Source organism: Peromyscus eremicus, chromosome 2 (assembly GCF_949786415.1).
Source record: "Peromyscus eremicus chromosome 2, PerEre_H2_v1, whole genome shotgun sequence".
NCBI classification, from domain to species: domain Eukaryota; kingdom Metazoa; phylum Chordata; class Mammalia; order Rodentia; family Cricetidae; genus Peromyscus; species Peromyscus eremicus.
The window spans coordinates 140,462,968-140,478,812 of NC_081417.1; the positions used below are offsets into that span (position 1 = coordinate 140,462,968).

Here is a 15,845-nt window from a genome sequence, read left to right on the forward strand (position 1 = left end):
GCCCAAGGTCACATGGCCAGTAAAGACAGGAGAGTCACGCTGTGAACCAGCTCTGACCAGCTGCAAAACCAGGTTCTTCCCATGCTGCCAGCTGCTCACTGCCCCTGCCCACTTCCGGCCCCTGCCCACTTCCTGCCCCTGCCCACTTCCTGCCCCTGCCCACTTCTGGAGCTCTCCTCCAATCTCAAGTGGAGTTAATGACCATTAAGATAAAGTCTGATAAAGCATACTTAACATCAGCTCCTACCTCTCCCCGGTGACCTCGCCCTATCTGGCAGTCCAGGCCTAAGGACAGGCAGACTCTAACCCTGGGTGTCAGAACTAGCCTGCACTCTGGCTGGCCCTTGAACTGCAGCTTAATCACTATTTGTAGGCCTCAGTTTCTCCAATTGTAGTGTGGGAGAGGTAATCTCTAAAAGACCCTTTTGCATGTATCACTCTGCCCCTACAAGGGGGGCAGTGGTCCCCCATTTAGGATCACACATGGAATAGAAAGGTGGTCCAGGGGCTGGAGAGATGGCTCAGCAGTTAAGAGCTCTGATTGCTCTCCTAGAGGACCCAGGTTCAATTCCCAGCACCCCCATAGTGGCTCGAACTGTCTGGAACTCCAGCTCCAGGGGATCTAACACCCTCACAGGGACATACATGCAAGCAAAACACCAGTGCACGTAAAATAAAAATAATAAATCATAAAAAAAGGAAGGTGGTTCAGCTTATCACAGACACCTCAGATAAATGAGGGCTGGTAACTCCCTTATCTGAAAGCCCAGCACTTCCACAGGCTGTTCAGATATCACATAGGTGGTCACAAGTCTCCCCCAAAAGAGGAAGGGGGACAGAGGGAGTGGCCTCTGCCTCCTCCCAGTCTGGGAACTTGGAAGACCTGAGGCTCTCCAGCTGGAGAAGCACGGAGGAAAGGACACAGGAAGTCCAGACAGTCTGACCCACCGGCGCCTTCCCTTGGTCGCCTTCCCTTGGTCGGTAACCCCAGCAGGCCTGGTGTGCCTGACAGGACCGTGCACAGAAACTGGAAGAGAGGGGGGTAAGGCGGCAGCCGCTCTCCCGCACTCCCAGTTTGCAGTACTCATCCCCAACCTGCCCAGGACCAGGCACGCTGCTGGCCTGGGAGGACACCTAAGAAGCAGGATGCAATGTCTTTTCAGCCCAGGGGAGGCTTTGCCTTACCCACCCAGGTCCTTTCCCACCCTCCAAGGGCATTTGATCAAGTCACCTTCCTTAGATCTGGGCTTCCCTTTCTCTCTGTTCACTCTCTAAGCCCTAGGGGCCTCAATACCTAACTCCTGCCCCTCTCCCACAGCGCTTCCTACGCTTGTGCGTTCCGTATCGTCCAAATCTCCCAGGCTCAGGTTTTCTGTCTCAGGCCTGAGGACCACACAGTTATAATGTGAAACTCATCCGCCCATGAACTGACAGACTCGGGTTTGAATCATGTCCTCGCTATCTCCTCATTCTGTAGCACTGTGTATGTGATTTCACTTGTCTGAGCTCCACCTTACCCATATGTAAAGTGGAACGAAGAAGAGTTTCTCTCTTGTTAACTGTTTCAAGAGAAATGAGTCAATGAAGAGAGCTAGCACTGGGCTTACTTTTCTCTACATTAACACTTCTGATACCAACCCAGAGCCAAGCAGTCCTCGCTAGGCCTGACTCCCGATGTCCGACTAATCCCAATTCTGCTGCCTCCTCCCCTCCACTCCCACAGCCCCCACCCTGCCCCAGCCCTCACCTCATCACCTCTCCCCTGGATGACTGCAATAGGTTCCATCTCACAACCCCACCCCCACCTAACCTGCCTTACCTGCACCTGCCTTGGCCCTGGGGCCATCTTCCTAACACACCAGTTTTGTGGGCTCCTCCCTTCTCTCAAACACCTTCACTAGCTCCTGATGACCTGGATTCTTCAGTCCTCTCTGGCCACCTGCACTTCCTCAATCCCCTTTTCAGACAAATAAAATGTGCAAGCCTTCAAACTCCAGTCCTACACCTGGGCCCATGAGGCTAAGGGACAGATCTTGAATCTTCAGGATAAAGGGACTAAAACTTAGCTGGGTCTAGTGACCCATGCTTTTAATCCCAGCACTTGGGAGGCAGAGGCAGATGGATCTCTGTGTGTTGAGGCCAGCTTGGTCTACAGAGTGAGTTCCAGGACAGCCAGGACTAGATAGTGAGACCTTATCTCAAAAAAAAAACAACAAAAGGCACTGAAACTTAGCAATGGAACCTCTTCGCCCAGGCACAAAGAAGTAGCCTCAACTACTTCTCCCTAACCTCCATGCCCAGGCCCAATTCTTCGCCAGGCCATACTTCACAGGTGCCAAAAAGGCCCAGCTGTGCCCTCTAGCTTCATCAACAACCCAGAGCTAATCTCAAGCCTGTAGTTACTCCAAAGACTGAGTTCAGAACATTGCCTTCGCCTTCTCCGGCTGACCCCAGCACAACAGATGTGATGTACAGCCTGGGATGGTTCCCAGCCCTGGCACTTGGGTTGCCTTGACAATGCTTCTGGCTTCTTAGCAACACCTTGGAGCCCATGAGCTGTGGAGCTGCGGCAGGTCAGTAGAGCACAAGAAAGAAGCAGGATGTCTAAGCCAGGCCGAGTGGCTCGTGCCTGTCTATGATCCCAGAATTTGGAGGCTGTGGTAAGAGGATGAGGCCAGCCTCAGCAAGGTGAGACCCTATCTCATAGAGACAAACGAAAGGTCGTGAACACTCCACCCTTCAGGCACTCGCTCATGACCAGCTCTAACACTGCCTTCTTAGGCTTCCCTTCAGTCACAAGTTTGTACCAACACTTGGTTCTCAGGAAACAAGCACATCAGATCAACCATCAGAAAGCAAATGATGAGCCCTGCCCAAGTCCAGCCATGCTGGCTCAGTGTGGCTTCTAGATCGAGGGAGGGTGAGCCACAGCCAGGAACTTCACAGTTGACAGAGCAGGGAAACTACTGAAATTTCTCATCAACACCCACCTTCTGAGAAATTGTCAGAGTCCACCTGAACAATATTAACCCTTTCCTACTGTTTGATTATCATTACAATAACTCAAAATCATCAAATACAAATGACCTTGAACAAGGAAGGCCCTTTTCTCTAGACCCCAATCTCTTCATCCTGGAAATGGCCAGCCAGAACTGTAAGGGTCCCAGGTCACCAATGCTGAGGTTCCCTCCTTTCAGACAGGCCCAGTGTAGGAGTCAAGGAGGTCCAGGAAACCAAAAGAATCTGACCAAGGTCACCAGCGCCTCTGGCAGTCACAGTGAGAACAGACCCCCCTCTTCTCCCCATCTAGGCTTCCCATCACCCTCACTGGAGAGCTGATGGAAGAATGAGATCATCAGACTCCATGCTGTCCTCTAGGAATGTGGGCCATCCTGGGAACAGAGGTGTATTTTCCCACTACAAGGGGCCCCCATCCCACTTTACCCCAGACCAGCAGGTCCCATACTTAGAACACCTGCCTCTGTTGAAGACCTCCTTTTTTGAGGGGGTGTGATTTTAAATCCATCACCTTGCCCCTCCCCAGTCTCTGCATTTACAAGGTGAGAAAACCCGGGCACCCCCTCCAGAACCCCTGGGACTCCCTGGGATACCCAGAACTGTCGCTCTGACAAGGGAAGACCAGGAATGCCACCTCTCAGCCTTGGGATTGGAGGCCTTCCTCATTCCCTAGCCCCCACCCTCGGAGACTGGAATGTGACCCGCGGAGGGATCCCGCAGCACGCCGGGAAGGGCTGCAACAGCGTTCCAGCCCGGTGGCTGCATTGAAAGGGGGGTAGATGGGGCGGCGACCTCGGTAACTGCGGGGGGCTGGAGTGTCGGAGAGGATGCAGTGGCGCGGTGGGGGTGGGTTCAGAGAACCAGTTGGACTCCCGATCGCGCCAGATGGAGGAGGTCCCTAGCCTTCAGCCCTAGTTTCCTGCTTCTCCCTCCCTGCCTTGTCTCCCCTCCCTCCTGCAAACTTTCGGACTGTTGGGGGTAAAGGTTTGAAGAACAAGTGTGTGTTGTGTGTGCACGTCCATGTGTGTTGTTCACAGCGTCTTAGGATCTGCCCGTGAACCTGTGTATACAGCTGGGTGCTTAAGACACTGGACAACTGTACCTACATGACTCATGTGTATGTGCCTGTGTGTCAACCTGAGCGTGGGTGTAGCTCATGTGGCCATGTAAACCGTGTGCACAGGTATATGTACCTGTGCCTCAGGATCTGCGTCCGAGTGCCAGTGTGTGGGTGTGACTGTGTATGCGGTTTTGGTCACTGCAACGACATACATGAGAATGGGTGTTGTGTGCAAAATGTAAAAATGTAAGCGTGCCCGCCCGTGGGCATGAGTGGGTACGTGTGTGTCCGTGCGCATGTGAGGGGTGGGATCTGAGCGGATTCCCGGCCCCCCACTCTCACGCCCACCAGGCCCGGGAGAGGACAGCACGGCGGCGGCGGCGACTGCAGGGACCCTCCTCCCCGCCTGCCCCGCCCCCACCCCTACCTGCGGGCCGTTTCGCCGATCGCCCGAAGCGCCAGAAGCTGCGGGTCCGGGGGCCGCTGGGGGCCTTCCTCTTGTGGTGTGAGTTGCCCATGGCGAGTGCGGGAGCTGGCGTAGGCACCCAAGCGCGGCCCAGCCAGCCCGGCCGCCGGGCCCGCAGCCCCGGGAGGGAGGCAGCGAGACGCGCGGGCGGCCACCGCAGGCGCCCCCAGCCCCAGCCCGGCCACGCCCCCTAGTGCTGCGGCCAATGGTCACGCCGAGGGCGGGGCCAGAGGGGAGGCGGGGCCTGGCGCGCAGCCCTTCCGCTCCACCCCTCCAAAGGACCAGGGAGACCTGCTGAGCCGCCCCGCCCTGAGCGCTCGGGAAAGGGCTGAGACTGTCCAGGTTGGGTAGGCGGGTCGCGGGATCTCCCAGCCCAGCGCGGCCTGCCTCTTGGGGAGGACTGCAGTGGAACTGGAAGAACTAGGGGCTGGCCTCCAGACACACGGGGGCCGGACCCCTACTACTGCTGGGCCCACCACCGGCCACCACCCCGTGAGTGTCACGTGTTTGTGTTACTGCACATGTATCGAACTAACTGTATCTCTGTACTTGGGGTGTTGAAAATAATAGCAGCATCTTTTTACTTCATGCTCAATGTGTGCGAAGCACTGTGCTACCTGCTTTCATGCGGTGTTTCACTTCATCTCAAAATAATTCCACAAGGTAGGTACTTTTGTCGTATCCATTTTACCAACGGGAAAACTAGGGTTCCTTGAAGTCAGCTGACTGACCCATATTCCAAGAGCATTCATTAAACTATAGAGCTAGGAGCCACATCCAAACTCACCCGTACCTACAGCTTTCCATGCCTTTCTGTTTATTTGTCTTTGACCTTGAAGGATGAGTATCTGGACAGCTATGTGTAACTGCAGGCATTAATTAACATAGCTATGTATTTGTGTAAGTGGACATATATCCTCTACCCTAAACATTAGGGTTGTCTCTATTATAATCATGTATGGTGCACGTGTGTCCCTGTAACCGAGTCTGTTCTCATGTCTGAATGTGTACTTTTGTATGTTTGCTTAGCGTTGTGATTGTATTGCTCAGGGTAGCTGAATCTCACTGATTTGTTTGTATTTGAGTTTGTAACCATCTGTTTGTGTGTACATGTGCATAATGTTTGTCAATAAGACTATGCTTTGTGTATGAGTATGACTGCAATTTTATCTGTTGTCTGTGTGTGCATGTAGGTATAAACATCTGAAGCCACCCATGTATCACACTGCAGGGCTGTGTACCCCTCACCGAAGTCTCTTTTTTCAAAACCCACACTAAGCCTTACCACTTCTCAAAGTCTTCTAGGCTACCGAAGGGTCTTCCTTACTTCTGTGTCCTCACAGCTGCCCTTGAACAATGCACCACATACCCTATACCACATTGCCCTACAGCAACTCTCCGTCACCATCACTTTACCTCACCTCCCAAACTGGGCTAGGAGTTCAGATCCCTTGGTTCTAGGTTCTGTATAGTATGGCTTCTCTTTCTGCCAGCTGAGCAAGCCTTTCTACTATACCACACTGCTGGAATGCCCAGGGATTCCAGGACACTCGGCTCCCTTCTTGCAAAATGGAAGGGTCAAAGCTGATTCCAGCCTTCCCTGAGGCCCTCCTCTTACTAAGACCCTGAGGTTAACAACAGTGCAGTCCCTGAAGAGCTGGCATTTTACTCATCCGTAGAAAATGGCATGCTCTGTGTACCAAGCAGTATGCACCAACCTCACCACTCTGCAGAGAGAACAGAATCCTGTACCAAAGCTAGGAGAGGACTAGGGGGCTGGCAGGTCAAAGAACCAGCTCACATGCTTTACCAACTGAGTTACTGTTTCCAAGGCTCACATGGGAGGACACGACTCCCATTAGTTGTCTCTAACCTCCATATACATGCTATGGCATGCATACACAAGAAATAAATATATAAATAAATGAACATGTTAAAAAAATAGGGGAGAAAGATGGGAGGGGCCTTACAGATCTACCGCCTCAACTCCATTCACACATGAGGACACCAAGTACATAACGGGGACAGGTGATGTGTGGGAGCACACATCCGTCCTTTGGTGTGAATTGAGTGTGGACAGGTAAGGAGCCCGGGAGGATATCTGGAATGAAGGGTGCCGGAGCCACCAGAGGCACTGCGGACACTGTCCCTGCCTATCATAGGAGCCTTCTCTCCAGCTATGTCTTCCTTCCCAGAGCTCTAACTACACAAAAGGACTTCCCCTCTCTAGTGTACACTCCAGACTTCACATCTGCTGACTCCTCTCTTTGCCTGGAAGTCTCCTCTTCATCTTCAAAGCCTTGCTTGACCCTCTGCTCCTCCATGTACCCTTCTCTCTGGCCCAACTTTCTGTATTTCCCAGGTGCTGCCCTGAGATACACTGACCACACCTGAGGGCTTCCCAGCACCCTACCCCAGCACTTACTTTAAGACATCAAATTATTTAGGTGTCTGTTTTACCAACCACAAAAATATCCACAAGGATAGGAACTGTGTGTGTCACCCTTGGCAACCCAAGCTCTCTGCACACAGTAGGTGTGCCCTATGTGATGCTGAGTCCATTGAAGATGGAGATGGCAAGGCCTGCTTACTCTGTATAGAAGCAACAGTGAAGCTCTCGTGTCTGTCTGGTGGTGGTAGTGATGGGGTAGTGGTAATGGCACATCAGTGCTTTTTGTTTCAAAGACAGTACCTGCTGCGGAATCCTGGGGAAGAGGATTTGGCACCCCTGGCTGCCAAATATGGGAGAGGCAGGGTGAGCTGGGGTTAGGAGGGACCAGTATGGCAAGCATGTGGACCAAGACCCCAGGAACTGTATGATTAACCTTGGGTACCTTGTGACACCACCCCCACTTGCAGAATGGTGGTGAAGGCTTCACCTAGCTAGAGACTTGCAGGAGAGACCATGCCAAGCAGACAGGAGGCCTGACATGGTTATCTCCTCCCACCCCAGGAACCCAGTAGATATACACTCTGCCACAAGATTCAGGTTCAAGGCCGGTGCAGGCCGAGCTGTTCCTACAGCAGTTGTGCAGCCAGCTGTGAGTGGAGCAACAGTCCTTTGCAGAACCAGCCCTGAGAACAGTGCCGCACAAGGACAGAGAGGGCTGTGACACTGGGCAAGGTGGAAGATTTCATCCCTCCTGCCCAAGGCAGCTGCCTTCACCTCCTTCCTTCTGCATCCAGCCCAGCAGCTGGAGGTGGCCCTGGGGGCTGTGGACCCACGCTCCCACCCCATCATGCTCAGGCCAAACACTATACAATGCCTCCTCTCATTCGGGTCCTCCGGCATGTGACAGGCCAGGAGCAGCTGAGAGGACTTGGAGGGTTCAGGAGAGGGAGAGGGGATTTCCAGGAGTGTGGGAGGGAGGGTGTCCTGCTCTGCCCCCTGCTGACATCATCCGGGGTGGATTTTCCTGGTCACAGTGTCAGGCTACCCCCCAGTTCAGCAGACCCTGTGGCCAATGCGCTTCCAGGACTTGCGGGGGACGGGTGGCAGTTGGGGAGAGCCCATAGACTGCAGGTTCTTCCCAGGCCCGAGGGAGGTTCAAGCAGATGGCTGGATGCATGTGGAACAAGGCCTGAAGGTGTCTGAGGGAGAGGGAAGGGGAGGTGCCCCAGCTCCTCCTGGCTTCCTTCCTCCTCTTCCCACCCTGGTAGAGGCACCTCTCTGGGAAGGGCTTTTCTCTTTGAAGTCTGAACAAAGGAGTGGGGGAAGCCAAAGTCAGCCTGCCACCACCCACCCCACCCCTGCCACGGCTGGGGTGGGCTCCAGACCCACACCAGTTCAGGTCAGCCTCCCCAAGGAGGCAGGTCCTGGAGCAAGTCACCCCTTCCTCTGGGCCTATCTGTTAAGTACCATGGAGGTTCCTTAGGATATCCTTTTGACCATCTAGGGTCAACTATGACCCAAAGTCACTTGGTGCCAGGCCCTGTGCTGGGCAGGACCAAGGCAAGAGTCATTCAAGCCAGCTCCTGTCCTCAGGGTACCTGGATAGTAAGGTGTGGTGATCCAGGTTCCCCCACAGAACTCCAGAGAGCCAGCCAGTGACTACCTGGCCCCAGTGCCACAAATGCCTTCACCCCAGCTTCCTCTCACCCCTCAGTTCTACTACACATCTCACCTCAGGGAAGCTGTCCCTGATCTCCCCAAAGGATCTCTTCGGTGCCTTTTCTTTATTGTTTTGGTTTAGTTTTAGGCTGGCCCCCAACTTGTAGTGTAGCTGAGGATGACTTTAAATTTCTGATCCTCCTGCCTCTACCAACCGAGTGCTGGGACTGCCGTGGTCCTGAGCCCCCACACCTAGCTCTGGCCCCTCATTATTTGTTCAAGGACTCATCCTTCCCCGCTAGCGTCACAGATCCGGAGGTTCAAGAGAACGGAGACTTCACCGCTTGTCCATCCCCAGTTCAGGTACTGAGCATCTGCAAAATTAGCTGTCTCCCCTTGCTGTCCAGACCCAAGGCAGGCAACACCCATCCCAGCACACGGCCTAGATGGACACAGCCGCCTGTCTCGCGGTAGCGGAGGGAACCCTGCCTCCACAACCATGGCCTAGGCCCCAAGCTAAAAACCTGCGTAGACACCTACCCAAAGGGAAGGGAATCACAAAAACAAATTCTCCTAACCTTCAATCTCTTAAGCAGGGTCCTTTAAAGGCTAAGGGGCAATAACGGTCCCCAAGAGTATCAGAGATGAGGGCGGTGGCATCTTAAAGGAGGACTAGGAGCTTGCTGGATGGAAAAATGAAGGCCAACACACCCCAGGCAGAGGAAATGCACATAAAATGACAACATCTGAAGATGCATGAGAAGCTACTGAAAGGCAAACAGATCCAGCCTCAAGCAAAATGTGCCCAGAGAGACTTTGGTCATCACTTTTAGAGTGATTATCAACAGCTAGGCCATTGTGGTACATGTCTTTAATTCCAGCACTCAGGAGGCAGAGGCAGGCGAATCTCTGAGTTCAAGGCCAGATGAGTTCTAGAATAGCCAGGCTACACAGAGAAACCCTGTCTCAAAAAACAAACAAAAAACAAAGCAAACAAACAAAACAGAATGATATAGACTATTAGCTGTTGAGCATGATAACATGTGCCTTTAATCTCAGCTATTGAAAGGTAAAGGCAGGCAGGTCTCTGTGAGTTCAAAGCCAACCTAATCTACATGGCAAGTTCCAGGATAGCCAGGGTGACACAGTGAGACCCTGTCTCAAAAAAAAAAAAAAAAAAAAAAAAATTAGCTTTGGGGTTGGAGAGATGGCTCAGCAGTTAAGAGCACTGGCTGGTCTTCCAGAGGACCCAGGTTCCATCCCCAGCACCCATATGGTGGCTCACAACCATCTCTTACTCCAGTCCCAGGAGATCTGACACATCTTCCGGCTACATAGGCAGTGCATTAAGTTCTGCACAGACATACATGCAGGCAAAACACCCATACATATAAAATAAATGAACACATGGTTCAGCATAGAGAGGTGGCATTGCCAGGCTACTGGGTCTCCTTTCCTGGACACGGTTCCTGCCCTACACAACCCACTCTCAAATCCAGAGACTCAGAGTCAGAAACCACTGAACTTCCTATGTGTTAAGCCAGAGCACACCTAGACAGGTTGAGGGTAGCTTAGTTAGGGTCATACAGTATAGCAGAGCTCCAAACCCAGACTCAAGCCAGGCATGGTGGTATGTATACGCCTTTAACCCCAGCACAAGGGAGGTGGAGGCTGGCAGATCTGAGTTTGAAACCAGTCTGGTCTACATAATGAGTTCCAAGCCATTCAGGACTATATATATACATATATATGTATGTATGTATGTGTGTATATATGTATACACACACACACTATACACACACACACACACATATATATATAGTTAAATTCTGTCTCAAAAAAAAAAAAAAAGGAGGGAGGGTGAGTGGGAGAGATGACTCAGTAGTTTAGAGTATTTGTAGCTCTTACAGAGGACTCCAGTTCAATTCCTAGCACCCACATGGTGGGTCACGATTGTTGGTAACTCCAGTTCCAGGAATCCAACATCCTAACACACTCTTCTGACCTCTGTGGGCACCAGGCACACACAACATGCACATACATACATACATACATACATACATACATGTGGCAAAATATTCATACACATAAAATAAATAAATCTAAAAAGTAAAATTTTAAAAATTGTTTGTTTATGTGCATTGATGTTTTGACTCTATCTATGTCTGGATGAGAGTGTCAGGTCCTCTGGAACTGGAGTTACAGATAGAAGCTGCCTTGTGGGTGTTGGGAATTGAACCCAGTCCTGAGCAATCTCCCCAGCCCTAGTTGTTTGTTTTTCGAGGCAGGGTTTTCTCTGTGCAGATACACCAGGCTGGCCTCAAACTCAGAGATCCACCTGCCTCTGCCTCCTGAGTGCTGGAATTAAAGGTGTGCACCACCAAAACAAAACAAAAAAAAATTAAAACACTTAAGGATGTAATATAGAGTGACTCCACTAGAGTGAAGGATTTACTTTAAAAACATACAAAAAAGCCACCCTAGACGCTCTACAGCCCTATGCCAAAGACGCCAAATGGAAGGGAAGGAGTTCCTAGGGTGACCTCTGCTGGGCCTGACCATAGGAAGGAGTTCCTGAATTCTATCCTGCCCAAAGGAAACAGGAGGGCCGCCCTACACCCCTTCCCCAAAGCTAGCCCTGTTGAAAGCTCTCTGCCAGACTCTCTCCAGAAGACTGTCACGCAGTGCTGTGACAGACATCATTTATCATTTCCACCGACAGGGGAGGGTCTCAAGTATCCCAGGCAGGCCTAAACTCCCTATGTAGCTGAAATGACCTTGAACTCCTGACACCTCCCGCTGCCACCTCCCAAGTCCTAGGCTTATAGGTGTGTACCACCACACCCAGTTCATTCTGTACTGTGGATAGCTCAAAGCTAGTTGAACACTCTACCAACTGGACTATGTCCCTAGCCCCAAGCTGCCAGTTTCTAAAAAAAGAAAGAAGAAGAAGAAGAAGAAGAAGAAGAAGAAGAAGAAGAAGAAGAAGAAGAAGAAGAAGAAAGCTACTTATTTATTCTATATATATGAGTGCTCCATCTTTCTGGGCATCAGATCCCATTACAAATGATTGTGAGACACCATGTGGGTGCTGGGAATTGAACTCAGGACCTCAGGAAGAGCAGCCAATGCTCTTAACCACTGAGGCACCTTTCCAGCCCCCAAGCTGTCAGTCTTGGCTTCAGGTATTCCCATCACTTTGAGCAATGCCGGACTGCATACTAAAGACTCTTTCAAATGTATGAGACCAACTGACCTTGGGCAATATGCTGCTTCCGCCCTGAGGACTTTTTCACCTGTACTAGTGAAAACTGTTTACCTCCAAACACAGAACAGCCTGGCCAGAGTCTGAGCAGCCCAGCCTTCCTGTTAATTCTCTTCCCCTTCAAACTGGCCCTTCTTCCTGCTCATCACCTCCAGAAAGTCTTCCCTGTTAGCCACTGAACCTATCCTGGCGTCAGTCCCAGAACACTCCATCCAGACACACTTGTTCAGGTGATCTTTCCGGAAAATATGGATTCCTGTTTGCTTTTGCTTTTTCAACTTCCTCTTATGTCTGCTTCCTCCTGTGAGACAAGGTAAGCCTCCATCTCCTGTGACTTCACATCAGTAATAATCAACGTGTGTGTCTGAGATGTAAAACATGGGCTAAAATGAACTAAACTAATATCCGAGTCCTCAGCATCCCACATCGGAAGCCTGCCACCACTGGACCATACTCCACAGTTTAAAGAGTTTTCAAGTCTGTTATCTAACTGGATTCTTGAACACCCTGGTTTTACAGATAAGGAAGGGCAGGCACGGAAGGGTGACCGGGCAGCCTGTGTCTCGTCGCTCAAGAGGCTTGTTCTTGTTGGCCTCCCAACCCACCCCTGCCACATTCCTCTTGACTAAACTTTTGAACAGAATCTAGCGCCCCTTGCCTTCCACACTGACTTCTTCTCCTTCCTGTAAGTGTTATGTCATCTCTTGTCAGAACCTTGGACCATCAAGGCTGCATCCAGGGAAAGGTCCCTTCCCTTTCCCACAGAGAAGCTGCTTGTCCAGTGCCATGGGTCTTAGGAGCTGTATCAGAATTAAACTCATTTGCTGACTCTGATACTGTCCCCACACTATCAAGTTCCCTTACCTCTCTCTGGGCTGACCCCTATCTGTAGAGTGAGCTGCCTGAGATCTCCAAGCCTCACCCTGTGTCTTCTGGAGAACCATGTTAGTTTGAGAGACATCCAATTTTCAATTTAAATCTCAGTCTGGTCAAATTAATCATTCACTGTCACTAAGCCTTTGGGGTTTTTTCCATCTGCAAATGGGACCCCCCCCCCAGACAAGTGTTGATATGTAGCCTGGGCTGACCTCAGATTTATTCTCCTGCCTCAGCAGCTCCAGTGCTGGGGTTCTAAGTGTGTTGCCATCATGCAGGGCTCTGCAAATGGGATCTAGTGAGGAAATGGATCTAGGTCTCCTGACACATTCAGAGTCATCCATCAACTTCAGATTTCTCCTTTTCTAAGTCTGAAAGGGGAAGCACAAGAGTCCTGGGAAGATGTGAAGCTTGGGTCCCACTGCAAGCTGTGTCTCCCCCTTTATAGCAGTGAGGGAGCAGGGACCTGTGTCTCTCAGATCTCTGGCTCTGAGAATGTGACGGACCTAAGGAGCTCCCCACAGAGGCCTTCTGTCCTTCCAGAAATGCCCCTAGCCTAGCGAATCCCTCCTCCCCAAGCTCCATCCTGATGATCATGTCCCCTGAAAGAGTTAAAGCCTCCAGCCTTGCTTCCTGGCCAGTGGAGATTAGAGAGATCGGATTTATTTCTCTTAATAAACAGAAAAGAAGCTGGGCCAGGCAGGTGACAAGGAAACAATGGGAACAATCGAAGGCTGGAGCGAAAAGGAACACGACTGCCATCAGAAGGACCCGGGGCCACCTCCAGACCTGGGAAGACAACAGCTCAGGGCAGAGGGTGTCACCCACGCACGTGGACTCGGTGAGGCCGACCTGCTGCCCAGAAAAAGCCCAGTGCTACTCAATACCAAACACAAGGCAGGAGGAGGCTAGGCCACTGAACTGATGACCTCAGGAGGCTGGAGTACTAACCCACAACTCAGTCACTGCAGCCCTCTGCCTCCAGGCTGGTCGCCTGGAAGAAGAGAATGCACGCCCCTTGGGGTATACCACTCGGTCACTATCCTGCCTGACAACCTGACCACAACCCATACTGCTGCAGTTCTGACCCAAGCCCTCTTACGGGAGGTGGGAATGACTTCACCCTCAATCCCCGTGGGGAACCCTGGGACAGGCTCTCCTCCAGGTAGGGGCTGCAGAACACTTGGAAACACCCCTCATCCAAACCTTCCCTCAGGGCTTGGCCCATTCATCTCAGTCCCAGCACCCTAACTTCTATTTGTGGCTAGACTGCAGGGAAGCAGGGCCCTTATCCAAAAGGAAGATCAGGGCGGATGCAATCGCACAAGGTTTTCCACCCTCTTCCTGACCCCTCAAGTTCCTTCCAACTCTCCAGAGGTGGTTAAAGGACACTGCAAAGGAAAACACAGTTGGATGGGACAGGCCCTGACCTCTGCCATTTCCTCACCATCAGCACAGTCGCTGGGCAGAACAGGAGAGACAGACTTCCAGGCGCAGCTGCCCCCAGCAGAGACTCAAACTCCCCACGAAACTGGAGACAGAAGCGTGAGGGAAACCAGACAAGTGGCCAAAAGTACAGTGACCCTAACAGGGACGGACGGGACAGGTCAGGTCCTTCCCCGTTTCTCAGGCTGCCCATCCCTTAGGTTCCAGGAAGAGCCATGGACTCAAAACTCCACAGACTAGGAAACGCTGCTGGATTTCACCCACCCAGCCCAGGCACAGCCTCTCCATTTAACGTGTACCTCAGTTTCCCCCTTTCTCAACACCAGCAGGTCCCTACCTGGACTAGGGAAAGGAGTAAGTGATGAGGAGAGGCCCTAGGTTCTGGAAGGTGATCTCACCACCCCAGGAGGTGGATGTTTGTGGTTTGGCCCAGGTAAGGAGGGGGTGGGGGTGGGAAACGCTAACACCGGGAACAACCTAAGGCAAGGGGCTTCAAGCTGAGTCTTTTGTGGAACTGGGAACCAGGATCTACCCCGAGGGCAAAAACTCCCGTTTCAGCAGGTTGACCTTAAAGACCCAAAGAGACCGCCACCCCAAGACCCAAGGCCACCTGCCTCTCCCATTGGCCCCAGGCCAGAGTCAAGTCTCTGACCCCCTGACTCAGCAGAGGGCAGAACCTGGGAGAGCGAGGGGGAAGTTCTCTCCAGGGCCAGCCAGCCCAGCACTTCCTGCTTCAGCCAGGGAATCCCTGCCCCAGATGGGGGTCTCGACCCCTCAAAGTGGGATAGGCTGTGTCCCCGGAGCGGCGCAGGTCCTCTCTTGGGGTGCCCTAGGCTCTCCACTTCCTCCAACACCACTGCCTAGGAGACAACCCTTCCCCATACTGCCGACCCCCCCAGAGGACCCACCCTGCCTGCCACACCCTCCTGGGAGCGCTCAACCCAGGTGCCCAGCCACCTTACCCCGGCCTTTGCCCTTGGCCCGCTTGGCCTTGTCGTCCGCCTTCTTGGCCCGGGGGGCGGCCGACTCGGCGCCCTCGGCCCCGGCCGCCTTCTTCTTGCGCCGTTTGCCCCGCAGCCAGCTGAAGGCGCGGCGGAGGCCGGAGCGGGACTTCTTCCTGCGCGGGGGGCCGCCGGGGCTCCCAGGCTCCTCGGCCGCAGGTGCGGCGGGGGGCGCGCGGGCCGCCATGGCGCGGGGCTGGCGGGGGGCGCGCGGTGCCAGCGGCGGGGGTCAGGCCCCCTGCGGCGCGGCGCCCATGCGCGGGGGCGGCCGCCGCTGGAGACGCGCCCGGAGAAAAGTTTGGGCGGCGGAGGCCGAGCGAGCGCTGCGGGGGCGGGGGCAGCGCGGGCGGGGCCGCGGGGCGGGCGGGCGGGCGGGGCGCGAGCGGCGGGAGCGGCCGTCGGGGGAGGGGGGCCGGGGGGGGGGGGAAGGAGCGGTGGCAGCGCGGTGGCAAGCCGCCCCTCCCCGCCAGCAGAGCCCCCCCCCCCCCGAGGACGAGGTCGGGCCGTAGAGGAGGGGGTCTCCCCGAGCTGCGAAGGTCTGTCCCGCGGAGGACCCCGAGAGAGTGCGGGATCCCGTAGGGCTGGAAGGGGCGGCCAAGTGCTGGGCTTGGACCACCCCGGGAGAGCCGGTGGGTCGGACGTCTGGAGGACGGTTGAGGAAG

The 15,845-nt window shown here is 53.4% G+C and overlaps 1 protein-coding gene across 2 annotated transcripts in view; it reads right to left on the reverse strand.

Moving 5' to 3' along the window:
* Nhsl3 (NHS like 3) overlaps positions 1–15,307 on the reverse strand; it is a 29,356-nt gene extending 14,049 nt beyond the window's left edge. Inside the window, exon 1 of one of the 2 annotated variants that reach the window (XM_059255012.1) lies at positions 15,145–15,307. Coding sequence is in view for 1 of the 2 variants with exons in the window: in XM_059255013.1 (XP_059110996.1) it covers positions 4,506–4,596 (91 nt within the window). In the remaining variant the exon portion in view is untranslated. Of the gene's footprint in view, positions 1–4,505; positions 4,686–15,144 lie in introns of those variants that run through there. The other variant, XM_059255013.1, reaches the window with a different exon arrangement.
* Between the last annotated feature and the right edge of the window lie 538 nt (positions 15,308–15,845).